This window comes from Diabrotica virgifera, chromosome 3, assembly GCF_917563875.1.
Source record: "Diabrotica virgifera virgifera chromosome 3, PGI_DIABVI_V3a".
NCBI classification, from domain to species: Eukaryota; Metazoa; Arthropoda; class Insecta; order Coleoptera; family Chrysomelidae; genus Diabrotica; species Diabrotica virgifera.
The window spans coordinates 64,468,084-64,484,019 of NC_065445.1; the positions used below are offsets into that span (position 1 = coordinate 64,468,084).

General features: G+C 34.1%; 1 protein-coding gene across 1 annotated transcript; it reads left to right on the forward strand.

Moving 5' to 3' along the window:
* The first annotated feature begins 14,462 nt into the window (after positions 1 to 14,462).
* On the forward strand, positions 14,463 to 15,752 carry LOC126882500 (uncharacterized). Its single transcript, XM_050647465.1, has one exon. It carries the CDS (start codon positions 14,463 to 14,465, stop codon positions 15,750 to 15,752), a length of 1,290 nt encoding a protein of 429 aa, XP_050503422.1.
* The last annotated feature ends 184 nt before the right edge of the window (positions 15,753 to 15,936 follow it).

Sequence of the window (15,936 nt, forward strand, 5' to 3'; positions counted from 1 at the left end):
CATATGTTACTTGTTAAATGTTTTTAAAATTACACCCCTTTGTGTGTACTGTGTACCTATTGTAAAGAATCGAACGAACAATTATAGAAACTAGCAATTGGAACAGGAAGATTATTTTTAATATAAACACGACGACAAAGGTTTCTCTTTAAAGATAATGAAAAATTTCTATCACATTCACGCCCAACGTGCTAGTGATATGATAGACCAGGGTAATAAGATAGAAATAGACCATGTTCGGACCACTCAACGATCCAGGTAGCTGACTACTTTTTCAGTTATTGTAGACCTATAGGAAGAAAACCTACCTATTTCCTGCCTAGAGTTCGCGTCCGTTTTTTAATTATTAACAATTTAGGGAAAAAATCGCGATTTTTTCGATTGTTTGCACCCCATTCAAAAGTTAAATAGTTGACATAAAATTACAAAATTCCATTTTTTAGAACGTTGAAAAAGCTTTAGAATTCCGATTTTTGAAAGTTAAAAAGTTAATTTGTTGCTACGCAAGCTGCAAAATAAGTGAAAATCGTTATTTGTTAATAACTTTTACTAAAACTTACTTAGAACTTTAGTGTTTTACCGAAAGTTGGGCATTGGGGTACTTAGCAAACCCTCAAAATTTGAGACCAAACCATTAATTAGTTTAAGAGTTATTCTATTTGTTTATCCCAGAGACCTTTATTTTGAAATAACATAAGACAGAAAATAATGAAGATAGGGCAATTCTGCGTATGTCAAATGGATGTAGAAAACTTATGCTATCAAAATGGACTAAAAAAAGATTAGAAAAAGATAGAAAATTATCTAGTATAGTTAAGTCTTAATGCCAAATTTTTTAAATTTTGTAGTTTATAAACATAGAAAAAATCCTTTTACATATTAGAACGGACGGGGTCGAGTTCGCTCCCAATGGTAAGAATTTTACCTGAACTGAAAAAGGTGGAGTCCGAATTGGCTCCCATAGACAAAATTTATTTTACCTAAACATGTCGAAAATATCACCCAGCGTTGTCACCTCTTTCAAATTTTCTCTTTTTGTTAGAAACAGGTACCTTCCTAGAAATATCTATGGGAAAGGAGGAAGACCTAACCCTTCGGTCCTAACTTAACTTTCGGGTATTAGAGTGTAGAGCGCAAACCGGCCGATTTCAGGTAAGAGCGCAAAACGGTCGAGCGCATACCGGCCGACACCGATAATTTGTGTTAAAATTGCCACATATGCCAATGTTGAACTAAAACAAACTCTAAAATATTTGTCTAAAAGTATAATTTTCCTATAAAAAGTCTATATTACTATGTAAATTTCCTAAGCAGTATAAATATTACACGATTTGGCAACAATGTCTAATATTTCCGTGATTATATGAGAGCCTACCCGCATTCATGCGGGAGCCAATTCGTACCCTTATAAAATATACCTGAACGAAGCGGAGCGAACTCGACTTCACCCATTAGAACAGCTGGTATTTTACACGAATTTCTAAAAATGTAGATCAATTGATGACTACTCGTGGTAAGTAAAGGGAAAGCTGGGAGCCGACAAATGCACGAGTTTAAAAACTAAAAAATGCAACTTAAAACTACTATCATTTTCTATATCTCGTGATCTACTGAATATATTTTGACCGTTCTTTTTTTAATTTGCATGTAATTTTTCTGTAAATTACAAATATGCAACAAATATGCAATTTGTCTAGACATTAATAATTTAATTAATAATAAACAGCTTTATTTAAACAAATTTGTTTAAACAATTTTTGAAAAAAAAATTTGTTTCCCAAAAATCCATGATTTTAACCATACTATCATTATTAATCACAGAAAAAGTTAAGGTATACTTTAATAAAAAATTATCTTCTATAAATAATTATGTAATAAAAATAATTTATTTATTAAAGTGTACTTTAACTTTTTCTACGATCATTAATTATATTATGTTTAAAAAATTAGATTTTTTTAAAATAAATATTTTTTCAAGATATTTTAAACAAATTAGACTGTTGTGTGTGCTATCGGATTTCTTGACTGTGGACTTAATCCATTAGCCGAATTAGACTGTTTATTAATTAATAAATTTATAAACAAATTGCATATTTGTAATATACGTAGAAATTACATACAAATTAAAAAAAGAAAGATTAAAATGCATTGAGTTAATCCGAAGATACAGAAGATTGTATTAGTTTGAAATTGATATTTTGGTATTTTAACTCGGTGGAATTGTAGGTTCCCCCTAGTAATCGTTTGAACTACATTTTTGAAAAATCGTAGAGGGTGCTGTAAAAGTACAATGTTTGTGCAATTTTTTTAAGAAAAAAGACGAATCCCATTCTTTAAAATGACATTACATAATTGGATTCCTGAATTATTATAAACCAATTAGCTGTGCATTAAAAAAAAACATATGGCTAACTTTGTTCCAAGTGAGCCCAGGCTAAATTTTTTTATTTGAAAATTCGTGTTAAAATACTAGCTTTTCGAATGCATATAAAGATTGTTTATACGGACAACCTTTTTCAAGTTGTTCTAAATGTTTATAAACTACAAAATTTCAAAAATTTGGCATTAGGACTTTTGACTATATTAATTAATTTTTTTATATTTGTTAATAAATTTTGATACTATGTACCCCTCTTCTACTTTCATTTGGCATAATCAAAATTGTCCTATACTATGTCTTATGTTATTGCAAAATAAATGTCTCTGGGATAAACAAATAGAATAATTCTTATGCGAATTAAGGTAGTTTTAGTAAAAGTTGTTAACAAATAACGATTTTCACTTATTTTGCAGTTTGAGTAGCAACAAAACAATTTGAAGGTTTTTATATGTTCTGAAAAATTAAATTTTGTAGTTTTATGTTATCTATTTAGCTTTTGAATGGGGTGCAAGAAATCGAGAAAATCGCGTTTTTTGCACTAAATTGTTAATGATTAAAAACGGACGCGAACTCTAGGCAGGAAACAGGTAGGTTTTCTATCTATAGATCTACAATAACTATTAAAGGTAATAGCTACCTGGATCTTTGAGTATCCCGGGAAAATCCTCATTACCCTGGACTATGATACGGGTAAGTACTGTCTGACCAAATTCACTTTGTATTTGACATTTAGATGCGCACTGGTGTTGACGTTCGGTAAACCGGGAGCTATCAGACGTAGACCTAACAGCTTGTTCACAATGGACGTAACCATAAGATGAACGTAAGCCGTTATCATTTCGTAAACCGTAATTTGTACATAATTTTATGCAGCGTTCATAATAGACTTAAATTTTACGTAAAGACAGCCTGTCTTTACGTAAAATTTAAGTCTATTGTGAACGCTGCATATAGTCCTGTCGCCAGGGGGGTACAACGGCCTCGTTAATTCAGATGGACTTACTCAAGTTTTTTTTATGTATTTTGACCCGTAGAACACGAATTTTTTGGGTAACAGTTGATCCGGATGTCGATAAGATTGTTATAGACCAAGAACTTGAGGAATCAAATAACAGCGATTTTTGGCAAAACAAAACAATATTTTGTATTTTTTGGGCCATTTTAAGTAAAAAATATTTCTACAAGTTTTTTCGTAGGATGCACAGTTTTCGAGATAAACGCGGTTGAACTTTAAAAAAATCGAAAAATTGCAATTTTTGAACCCGAATAACTTTTGATTAAAAAATAAAATAGCAAGTCTGCTTACCGCATTTGAAAGTTTAAGTCAAATTATATCGGTTTTGATTATTTGCGTTGGTAAAAATTTATTTTTTTATTGTTTAACAAAGCTATAAACACGTAGGGTTTCCCGTGCTTTTACATGCGTTTTAACGCATGTAACGTAGAAATAGTCTTGATTGCACTAGTACCTATTCTACCTACTCGTTCGATTTTAAATGAGAAATCATAGAAACATCACTCACGCACTAGTTGTTTGTAGCTTTGTTTAACAATAACACAATAAATTTTTAGCAATGCAAATAATCAAAACCGACATAATTTGACTTGAACTTTCAAAGGCGCTAAGCAGAATTGCTATTTTATTTTTTAATCAAAAGTTATTCGGGTTTAAAAATTGCAGTTTTTCGATTTTTTGAAAGTTCAACCGCGTTTATCTCGAAAACTGTGCATCCTACTAAAAAACTTGTAGAAATATTTTTTGCTTAAAATGACCCAAAAAATACAAAATATTGTTTTGTTTTGCCAAAAATCGCTGTTATTTGATTCCTCAAGTTCTTGGTCTATAACAATCTTATCGACATCCGGATCAACTGTTACCCAAAAAATTCGGGTTCTACGGGTCAAAATACATAAAAAAAACTTGGGTAAGTCCATCTGAATTAACGAGGCCGTTGTACCCCCCCTGGCGACAGGACTAATAAAATTATATACAAATTACGGTTTACGAAATAATAACGGCTTACGTTCATCTTATGGTTACGTCCATTGTGAACAAGCAGTTTTAACGTCGCGGAACAAACGTAATAAGACTTTTCAACGCTTCTCATTTGTTTCGAGCTTCTGTCATATATGTCGTATATTAATATTATACACGGATTATACGACATATGAGGCTCGAAACAAATGAGAAGCGTTGAAAAGCCCTATTGATTGTACACGGAATGATATCTGCACGGAGTGTACATTGTACATTGTACATTCGTTTACTGCCTCGCTTTCGAGTTCCACGGTATCCATTCTATTTGTGCGCATCTCAAATACAAAGTGAATTTGGTCAGATAGTATTCTTATTCTCAATTCCTTATTGATAATAATTTTTGTTTACTAAAACATTGAAACTAATTTAGCACTTTAAATACTCTGTATTAAAGAATATTTAAACTTATTAAAATGTTCTAAATTGTTTGTTCATTCTTAAACACAATAAAGTTAGCAAATTAGCATGGTTGTTTACAAATTGCTCAAAAAAACTTGGTTAAAATAAAAAGGATTAGGTATAAAAAGATATAAAAGACGTTTTCAAAACTCAAAATTCTTTTGTTAAAATTAATTTGAAATACCATCAAAGTTTAATACAATTAAAACAAAATGAAAAGGATAACACTGGTTAAGAGTACAAATTACAGAAAATGGATTATACAGGGTGTCCAAAACTGCTCTTCCCAAACAAAACTAAAAACTATGGAACTCATTTTAGGTCGATTAATCTTCGAAAAACCACTTGTTGGTAGTTTTATTTTTTTAAATTATTAAAAACACTACCTTTTATAAATTTGTAAATATAAAATAAAATTGCTAGTTAAATAGCAAAACAAGAACCCAAAATATATGCTAAAAGAGAGGAGATAGTCTAAAAATTATTTTTGGAGACCTATAGTTACCAAATTATGCAAAAATACAAAGATCGTGCTGGGTAGGTCACCTTATAAGAATGGATAATGACAGAACACCTAGTAGAAAGCTTAGTGGAACTATGGTTGGACGTCGGCCAGTAGAAAGACCAAAAAGAGGTGGATAGTCGTAGTGAGAACCCATACTAAATAGATATTGAGGGTGGACAACTGGAGGAACAGCAGGGATAAAGATACTTGGAGGCAGATACTGAGGAGAACACGGCCCGACTTGGGCTCTAGCGCCATATAAGGGAGAAAGATAGTTGCCAAGTTCTTAGATGGTTTTATATTAGAAACTACCTTAAATATTGTTGATTTATTAATATTACTGTTAAAAGATGTTATAATGATATGAAACTAAAGACATAAGTATTTGTTTATTTATTATATTTTCTAATACCTACACTACTAAGGTAAATACAGAATAATAATACAGGAAATCCCCAAAAATTACAAACTTTTATTCACGTAAATTGGATTCTATAGAGCGTTTCACGTTGAGAATGGAACGTTGCGTAGATAGGGCTACGTATTTCTTATGGACGATAGAAGCGCCCCGATGCCACGCCGGCCGTTTGATAAGAATGAATCGTATATCAGCCAGTCTAGTAGCAACACGTGCCTGAGAGTTTTGGCACAGTATAAAGAGAGACAGTAGAACCACTCTCCGAAAAATTGGAAGTAAAATCTGTAGTCGCGCATAGCGATCGCGCAATGTTGGCAGTCGCTTTTGCCCCACTCTCGCATTGCTATTCGCATAGAAACGTACGGCTTTTAACAGGGAAAACCCGCATCCACCACTGGAGAATTACCAATTGCGTACTGCCGGTATTACTTCCTGAGATCAAAGCGCCGACAGAAGAGTGATTTTACTGTGGAACCTCTATATACTGTAGTTTTGGCAAGACTGATCTGCATAAGCCAAACGTGCCTTTCTTAACGTGAAAAAAAGTATCGCTGATGTGACTTGTAACATTATTTCAAAAAGTAAGACATGGACTCCATGTTAAAATTGATCCGTTGATATAAAAATATAACCTTTCCATTTTGTGTAAATCAATATATGAAGTTATATAGTAACCGTATTAATTTGCTAAATATTCATACTAATATAATCTGTTTACTATTTAAATTGTAAATATAATTTAAATCTTTACTATTTAAATTAAATGAAAAAAATGTTTTCTGTTAAAAGTTTATAATTTTGGAAAAAATTTTAAGTTTAAATTTTTAGTTTTAAGAATTTTGGATAAAATGACTGTTATATAGAATTTTTATTCATAAAAAGTGTTTGTTTCAGTGGTATATTTTCATGTATTTACAACTTTAAACAAAACATTACAACTTGTAATAAACTATGAATATATACATTATGAATTCAATTGAAATATTAAAAGTTTCACCATTTTAAATTTGTTTTTTTTTTTGTTATACTTAAATGTTTTATGGAAAAAAACCTCATCCTTAATAAAATTGTAGATTTCAGAGGAGATAAATTTTACCTCGGACTTCCGGTTCCAGATTTGCAATAGGAAGTACTGTTTTAAAGTCGCCGAAATAGTAGAAGTGATATATTATTCGACGCGCCTTAGTAAGATGAGAACAAAATTTGTTCTACTTCAGGATATATGCTATATTTAATATACTCTTCCGGTCTCATGCCTGTCTGTCCGTCCGTTTATCTGTCCGCGAATATAACTCCAACGTTATTAGAACTCATAGAGTGACAAATCAGGCGTAGAGTGAGAGCTTATAACTCAAGGATGGTATTAAAGGTGAGAAAATTAACCTCGGACTTCTGGTTGCAAAAATTCAACCAGACATCGTATTTAGCACTAAAAACACCGGAATAAATCGATTTTTAAATACAGCACCTAAAAACTTGCAACTTTTTGCATTATGTTCAGCGACGTCAGAAAAAAGTCTACAATAGAAAAATGGGTGGGAACGCATAATTGCTTGCATTTTAAAGTGCGTAATATGCAATAAAAGTGCATAAACTTGGGGAAATAAGCGTATTAAGGGCCATTTAGTTGCCCGGGGGATTTTTGGAGTCGCTGAACACGACTATGCCATCAGAACCGACCTTCGGAGCACCTGGTGCTCAGGGTCACTGCTAAGGCACGTCATCTGGAGGTTCGAGGGTTATCGTAACTAAATTGATACAAACAGATTACACGGGCAACTTTAGGGATTATTGAATAAGCTATCAGAACTCACCCTCAGAGCACCTGCCTGGTGTCTACGGTCCCATATAGCACACAACGTCCGATGGACGTCCATATAACGTACATTTAAAGTCCAAACGTCCATGGACCAAAACTGGACGTACATAGTACCTCCATTACGCGACGTCCATTGGACGTTTGATTTCAACGTACATTGGACATCCATTTGTAGTCCATGGAGATTTTACACAAAACGCGACTATTATTATCAGTAATTATATATAGCTTCTTGTTTTAATCAAAGCAATATTATTAGTAGAATACAAGAAGCTTCTAATAAATGTAGTCACATATTTTCTCATCATCGAATTAAAACACTGAACCACTAAAATTATTTTAATTAAACCTATATAATATTAGATGATGATAAAGCGATGGTAAACGTTTTCAGAATAACGGAGCTACATCGCGCATCGGTAATAATTATAGAACTTACAATAATTAGACACTACCAATTTAAATCTTAAATGTGCGTTTTGTAACTGTTAAATTTCCCGCCAAACTAAATGAGAATCTTCTTGACAACGTTGTCGCTCTTCACGCTATCGGTCGTAAAAGGTAGTATTAGGCAGGTACTTTTAGGGGATTATCGCTGTTAATTGTTGTGGAATACTGAAGGAGGATTTATTTATAATTCACAGAATGGCAAACCCGCTTGCAATATACAACCGTACCATGATACAATAAATTTAGGAGATATGACATCAAAGTGTTTCAAATTCGTTCGGTTCTGCACATGACGTCAATACGTGACTAGTTAGCGGCGCCAATTTGAAATAACTTATGGATGACATGAAGAGTGGAAGCATTTTGGTAAAAAAATTAGGGATTATTTATGTTAAATTACTTTTTACGAAACGCAGTGATAAAGTAATGGATATAAACTTTTGTGAATTATGGATTTATTGAAGATAAAATAGGCAAATGTGCAATTAAAATAGTGATATTTTCATTAAAATTATTATCACACTAATATGACATTCACTGTATATATAATACATACAACCTGTATATATAAATAGCAGAAACAAACCATGGAAACAAAAAACAACAAATGACAAAATGTCGGAATCGTCACGTATTGACGTCACCAGGAGCTGCGTGGTGTCATATCTTCGTTTTCATTATATCATGCAACCGTACTGACTCTCAAGTTCTAAGAAATAATGTTTGGAAGGAAACAGAACACTCAGAACAGAACAGAAATAAACCTCTTTTAATGTGCATGCTTCATAGGGCGCCATTATCTGAACTTTGTCTTTATTAAGCTATTACATACAATATAATACATCCTGTGATATCTTTGTGTTTGCTGTTTATCGTGCAAGTGCAGTCGTGCAATGAAGTTCCTATAATAAAGTATAAATAATAAAGTTATAACAAAGAGAAGAAAAAAAAGGTATTTTGTGTAAGATTTTAAAGTATAAGTTTAGTATTATAGGAACTATTTCCTATACCTAACGGCTTTTTGCTATGTATGTATTTAAAAAATTATGGACACTAGATTGCTTTCTGAAAAGTGCCCTACAAAAATGTCCATAAGACGTACATTGAATGTACATCAGATGTACATTGAATGTACATAAGATGTACACTGAAATCTTCAACAAAGTACACTGTACGTTTGTAGCGCACGTTCTATGGACGTCCAATTTTGTGAACTCTGGACGTTCGTTGGACGTCCATCGGATGTCCATTGTACCTTAGCGGGACGTCCATTGGACGTTTCAATGTACACAGATGTACGTCCATTGGATGTCCATAAAACGTACTTGTGCTACCTGGGGTCACTCTGTTAAGGCACGTCATCTTCAGGAGTTTCGAAGGTTTTCGGCCTTGAATGAATGCAAACAGATTGATAGGCGGTTTTGGGGTCGCTGAATACGAATACGCCATCAGAACCGACCCCGGACCACGTGGTACCCAAGGTCACTGCTAAGGCGATGTTAACTTCTGGAGTTTGGAGAGTTTTTGGGCACCAGATTCAACGGGGGGTCGGTTCTGATGGCTTATTCTTCGGTATATTTCGGTTCTCGAAACTTCAGATGACGTGCCTTAGCAGTGAACCTGGGACCAGGTGCTCCGGTCATATTATGCACTTTAAAATTCAACTATGCATTTCCAACAATTTTTCTATTGTAGACTTTTTTCCTGACATATCATCCTGAACACAATGCAAAAGTTGTACTGGATAAAGATGATTTTCTCTTATTGGCTCCGTGCGTCTCCCCTCTACTTACAGTCACGTGACACGCTGTCAGATTTTGTAAGGACGTTTTAACATTGAGTCTTATGGGATTATTTTGTTAAACTTGAATATTTTATTTTGTAGTGATAATAACCGAATACAATTGTTAGAATTCATTAGTTATTAATTTATACTGTAATTTATAGTGCAACAAAAATATTTTCTTTTTCGTTAATAAAGATTTATTGACATAAACTGCGATAGTGAGGTTATGTATACAAAATCAAACTGATAATCAATATTGGAAAGTGAAGAATTTATATCAGATTAAGTGCGTTTTTATTTTCTGTTTATATTAATACATAGTATCACTAGCGTGACACGGCATTTTTTTAAATACCTATCTCATTTAAACATACACAAAGCGCCCTTATAAAATTTCAAAAAACCGCCACCATGAGCAGGTCGGTCGATTTTGCTTTGACACTTTGTTAACGCTCGGAGCGAATAATAGGGGAGGAAAGTATGCTAAATTTGCAGTTACTCGAGCGTTATGGGGACCCATTGGGTTGTGAAGAGTAGGTCCTAAAACCAAAAAAAGTTAAGTTAAGTTTTCCATAAAGTAGAAAACTTTCCATTTTTTAATTTAATTTTCCATTTCCAACAATCGTTTTTTCCGATTATAGCGCTATCTATTTATAATTCGAAAAAATGTCTCGAATAAAAGTTACTGATTTTTACGTAAGGAATTCAAATCCGAAATAAAAAATGGGGGCTCCTATTTAAGCTTTTAAAGTTACCCCCCACCCCACCTCCGTGGGGGGTCATATTTAGTGTCATTCGATAGATTTCGCAAAAATATTGAATACGTGTATTTTTCAGTTTTTGGATCTGATGTTCATTTCGCGAAATATTGCGGGGTTCGTACTTAAAATTTTTAATTTACCCCCCACCCCTCTCCGTGGGGGGTCGTGTTTGATCTATCGAATCTATCATTCGATAGATTTTTAAAAAATATTCGCTTTTTTTGTGAAACTTTGTGACTCACCCATTTCCTTACGCCCCGCTCTAATCGTCAGATTTTTTAATACACTGTTTTGCATGTACAGCTGGTTCGTAAAAAAACTGATACGACTCTTAGGACTGGTTGTTCGAACGCTAATCAAAAATGATCATTATCAAATATTTAATTACTGTCACAACTGTCAATGTCAACTTTGATTGGGTTGCTGAAAACATAATTATTGATTACAATTATGAAATTAGTTAATCAATTATGTTAATAATTGTTATGTTAATTGATTAACTAATCTCATAATTATAATCAATTATGTTTTCAGAAACCCAACCTAAGCTGACATTGACAGTTGTGACAGTAAAATAGTGATCATTGTTGATTAGCGTTCGAAGGTAAGATAAAGGTAAGTGATCTACTCAGAAAAGATCAAACATTTGATTTTGGAGCAAAAGAAAGACTAGCATTTTTAAAACTTAAAGAATTGCTGATTAATCAACCTGTATTAGAGATTTATCACCAAGAGAGAGAAACAGAATTGCATACAGACGCCAGTAGTTATGGATATGGAGCATGTCTTTTACAAAGATCGGAAATCGATAATAAACTTCACCCAGTTTATTACATGAGCAAGAAAACAACTCCAGCCGAGGAAAAATATACGAGTTATGAGCTAGAAGTGTTAGCTATAATTCAAGCGGTGAAAAATTTCGTGTTTATCTACTCGGAATCAAATTTAAAATAATTACAGATTGCTCCGCCTGTACGAAGACGATGAGTAAAAAGGATTTAACTACAAGCTACAAGAGTTGCTAGGTGGGCGTTACTACTGGAAGATTATCGATACGAGTTGGAACACAGAAAGGGAACAAGGATGGCTCATGTGGACGCGTAAGTCGATATCCGATGGTAATGGTAATGGTAATAAATGAGACGGCAGTATTACACGAACCAGGATTCATTGAAAGGATAATAAATGCTCAAGAAGCTGATGACCACATTCAAGCAATAAAGAAAATATTAGCTACGGAATCATACGAGGACTTTGTTATAAAAAACAATATTTTGTTTAAATACGAAGACGGCAAGGAAGTGTTAGTCATTCCGAAAAGAATGCAAATAGAAGTAATTAGAAACTTACACGAGGTAGGACATTTTGCTGTAACAAAAACACAAGATTTAATTCAAAGAGAATGTTACATTCCAAATCTTAGAGAAAAAATCGAGCACTGTGTATAAGGAATTGCGTTAAATGTATACTTGGAAGCAAGAAAGAAGGCAAAAAGGAGGGTTTGTTACATCCGATAGTAAAAATCGATGGGCCTTTACAAACGTTTCATGTTGACCATTTAGGACCCTTAGCTACGACTAACAAAAACTATAATCACATTCTGGTGATTATTGACGATTTTTCGAAATTCGCATGGTTTTATCCTACAAAATCAACGAAGGCGAAAGAAGTTATAGAATGCATGAAGAGACATCAAAAGGATTTCGGAAATCCGCTCCGTATAATATCTGACAGAGGTACCGCATTTACGGCGAAGGAATTCGAAGACTATTGCGAAAGTGAACATATAAAACATGTAAAAATTACAACAGGCGTACCAAGAGGCAATGGACAAGTAGAACGCATCAATAGAACGTTAATCCCAGTATTAACTAAACTCAGTCTAGAGGAACCGACGAAGTGGTATAAACACATTCATAAATCACAGTTCTTTAATGCAACTTATCAAAGAAGCATAAATTCGACGCCGTTTGAAGTACTGTTCGGAACGAAGATGAAGAATAAAGAAGATCTGAGGATGAAGGAGATCATAGAACAGGAGATAATTAAACAATTTGATGAAGATAGAGAGATGCTGAGAAACGAGAGTCGACGTCAGTTAGTCAAAATTCAAGAGGAAAATAGACGCAGATATGATCTACGAAGAAAAAGGCCGAGGATGTATAAAAAGGGGGACTTAGTGGCAATCAAGAGAACACGATTTGGTGGAGGACTCAAACTGCTGAAGAAATATTTTGGACCGTACGTGGTAGTACAAGTAAATCCAAATGACAGGTACGAGGTAAAGAAATCTGGATACCATGAGAGACCTCAGAGCACATCAACGTGTGCAGAGTACATGAAGCCGTGGATAGATAACTACATGGAATCCGAGTTGGATTCCGAACAGGATGGCCGATTGTAGGATTGTAAATAGTTTACCTTATATTTTAAATTTCCTTGTATATCATTTTTCTTAATTATTAGTACGAGAACGGGATAAGGGTCTCACATATGGACGTTGGCCCAGATGTGCAGAACAAATTGGGGATTACGGCGACGGTGGCGGACTACTTTTAACTTTATAGTTTTAGTTTATTAGAAAAAGACGGCGGCGGGTCGGTACATACTTTGAACCAATTTTAATTGGGTTCTTTCACAGGAAAACAGAGATTAGCCTAAGAGGGTTGGTTTTAGCGTAGGGAACTAGAACGAATACAGGCAGTCGATTATAACATCACAGCGATGACAGACGTGCTCTTAGGGTTAATAAGACGTAAAAAGACGAATTAAGACGGGTATTATATTGATTAGACCCAAATTATCTATAAATACATTTCATTTTTGTAAGAATAAGAACACGTAAGATTTTAGTCGCAATTACACAACACATTTACATTTCGTCAATTTAATAGTATCAATAATTTAGTCATCTATTTTATTAATTAAAACTGTTAAACACCAAACGGACTTTTATTACGATTGTCTTTAAAGAAAACCTACATATATATTCTTGATTTTTAAAGAGAAAAAGGCCCTTTAGTTAAGAATATATAACTAATGCTAAACTAAAAATAACCGATCACAAAATATATCATAAATTTTAATATCGTACAACTTTTGTGGCATTCAAGAATGAGCAAAGAATTTTAACGAATAAGAAAAATCAGTAAAGTTTAGGTAAATGGGAAATAATTAAGAATAAACTACCAAAAAATAAAAATTTTAATCTTATATTAAATATTGCGGCCTTTGGCTAATATTTTAAAGGGGTTATTTAAATATATTTTTATTAAAAATTAATAGGTATAATTCATTGTTCGCCACCTACTGCACTTACCTATTTGCCTTTCCCTACATTTCATGATAAAATTTATTAAAATATAATGATAATAATAGGTAATAATAATAATATGTAAGTATGTACTACGAGCCAAGTAGACTCATGGCTTGATGTACCATTCTTTTCCACTCCCTTTTTTCAGTTGCTTTTCTCTTTAACTCCGTTGCTCCATCTTGACCTAGGATTCTTAACATTACACTGTGACGTCGGATTTCCTCATCGCCTTTTTACCTGGTAAAATGCACTAGATCAACATGCGGCCCGCGAGACAGTGGCGGCTTTAGCGGGTAGGCAACTGCCTACCCAAAATTTGTGGGCAACGCATGTGGAATTGTGGATCATACATCACGCAATGGGCCGAGCCGTGTATTACACTGCCAGAGCCGTAGTGACACAGCCGGCGTTGTTAGCAGGGCCGCGCGGGCGGGCTCAAGGTTACACAGAACCGCCACCCCCTCCCCCCACACTCTCTCGTGCACGCTCAAGTCTCCCTCTCTCTGGCAAACAAAATACAACATTTTTTAAACCACATCGGGCTTAATATTCAGCTCTGTGTCAGCCAGTCTTACGACGGAGCATCCGTTATGTCTGGAAAATTTTCCGGTGTACAGGCATTAGTGAGGGAAATCACGGGAAACCCCTGCCCATATGTGCACTGTCATGCTCACAGGCTCAACCTAGTTCTTGTCGATGTAAGTAAACGTGTACAGTCCGTTGGTGATACTATCGGCCTGTTAGAAGCAATATATGCTTTCCAGTCTGCTTCAACTTTACGCAATGAATTGTTCTCATTTGAAGTAAAAACTAAAAGTGGGACCAAGAAGTTGAAAGTTCCCCAGCATAGCGACACAAGATGGGTCTCAAAGTACAAAGGAGTTAACTTTTTCAAAACCCAGTTTAGATCAATTGTAGTGGCACTGCAAAAATGTGCTCAAAATAAAGCTAAGCCAAGAGAAGCTGCAGAAGCTAAAGGCCTCCTCACCCAATTTCGTTCTTTTGATGTAATTTATTTTCTTGTTTGCTTAGACGAAATTTTATGCTACCTAAACATACTATCCAAGCAACTACAGTCATCAAACATTGGCAATCGGAAAAGCTTACGATTTATTAAAGCAACAATAGAAAGTGTATGTAAGATGCGAACAGATGACAAGTTTGAAGAGTTATACAAAAAAGCTCAAGACATTTTTCAAGTTCAAGGAAGTGTGAGTGACTTTAGTGTGGAAAACAGACCTATAAGAAAGCAGACGCCATCCAGCAGTCTATCTGACTTTTTAGTTTTTGAAACTACCGGAAAAGGGAAATCAACGTACAATGATGAAAGTGTTTCTAAAAAAACTCAATTTAAAGCAGAACTCTTTAGCATAGTTGATAATATTTCAGAAGAAATGGAAAAGAGATTCTCAGAAAATTCAAGTCTTCTAGCTTGCATATCATCATGTAATCCAAACTCACAAAATTTTCTGGATCCAAAAGAATTGTGTTCCTTTGCTAAATTTTGGGGAAAAGATGAAGAGTTTTGCATTCAACTAAAAGCACAGTGTGACTTAGGCAAATCTATGTTTTCCAAATGTAAAAGTACAGAAGATCTGTATAAAGAGCTTTTTTCCTTCGGTTCATTCAATGAGTTGAGATATATAGTGTCCGTTGTTCTAGTGATGCCTGTAAGTTCGGCGACAGCTGAAAGAAGTTTCTCATCGATGAGACGAATTAAAAACTGCTTAAGATCTACAATGATGGGGCAAAGACTTCACAGTTTGGGAGTGATTTCAATAGAACGAGAACTTAGCTACAATCTCCTATGTCACCCTGAAATTGTTGTAGACGAATTCGCCGCTCAAAAAGGGAGAAGGCTAAAGTTCCTTTTAAAATGAACTTCATCAGTTACATTTTTCTGTTCAATAGAAGGTTCAATTAAACAATTCATTAAACATTTTAAAATAATATGTACAACTCTTTTTCGAACACTGTAAGAATAACTAACTTGTGTAATACATTTTGTGTGATTTGCCTCGTCAATTTGATTTTGTCGTTTTTATTTCCCAATACTAATTAGGC

Excerpts from the sequence above, each read along its gene's own strand:
- LOC126882500 (XM_050647465.1), top strand. The coding sequence starts at position 14,463 with ATGTCTGGAAAATTTTCCGGTGTACAGGCATTAGTGAGGGAAATCACG.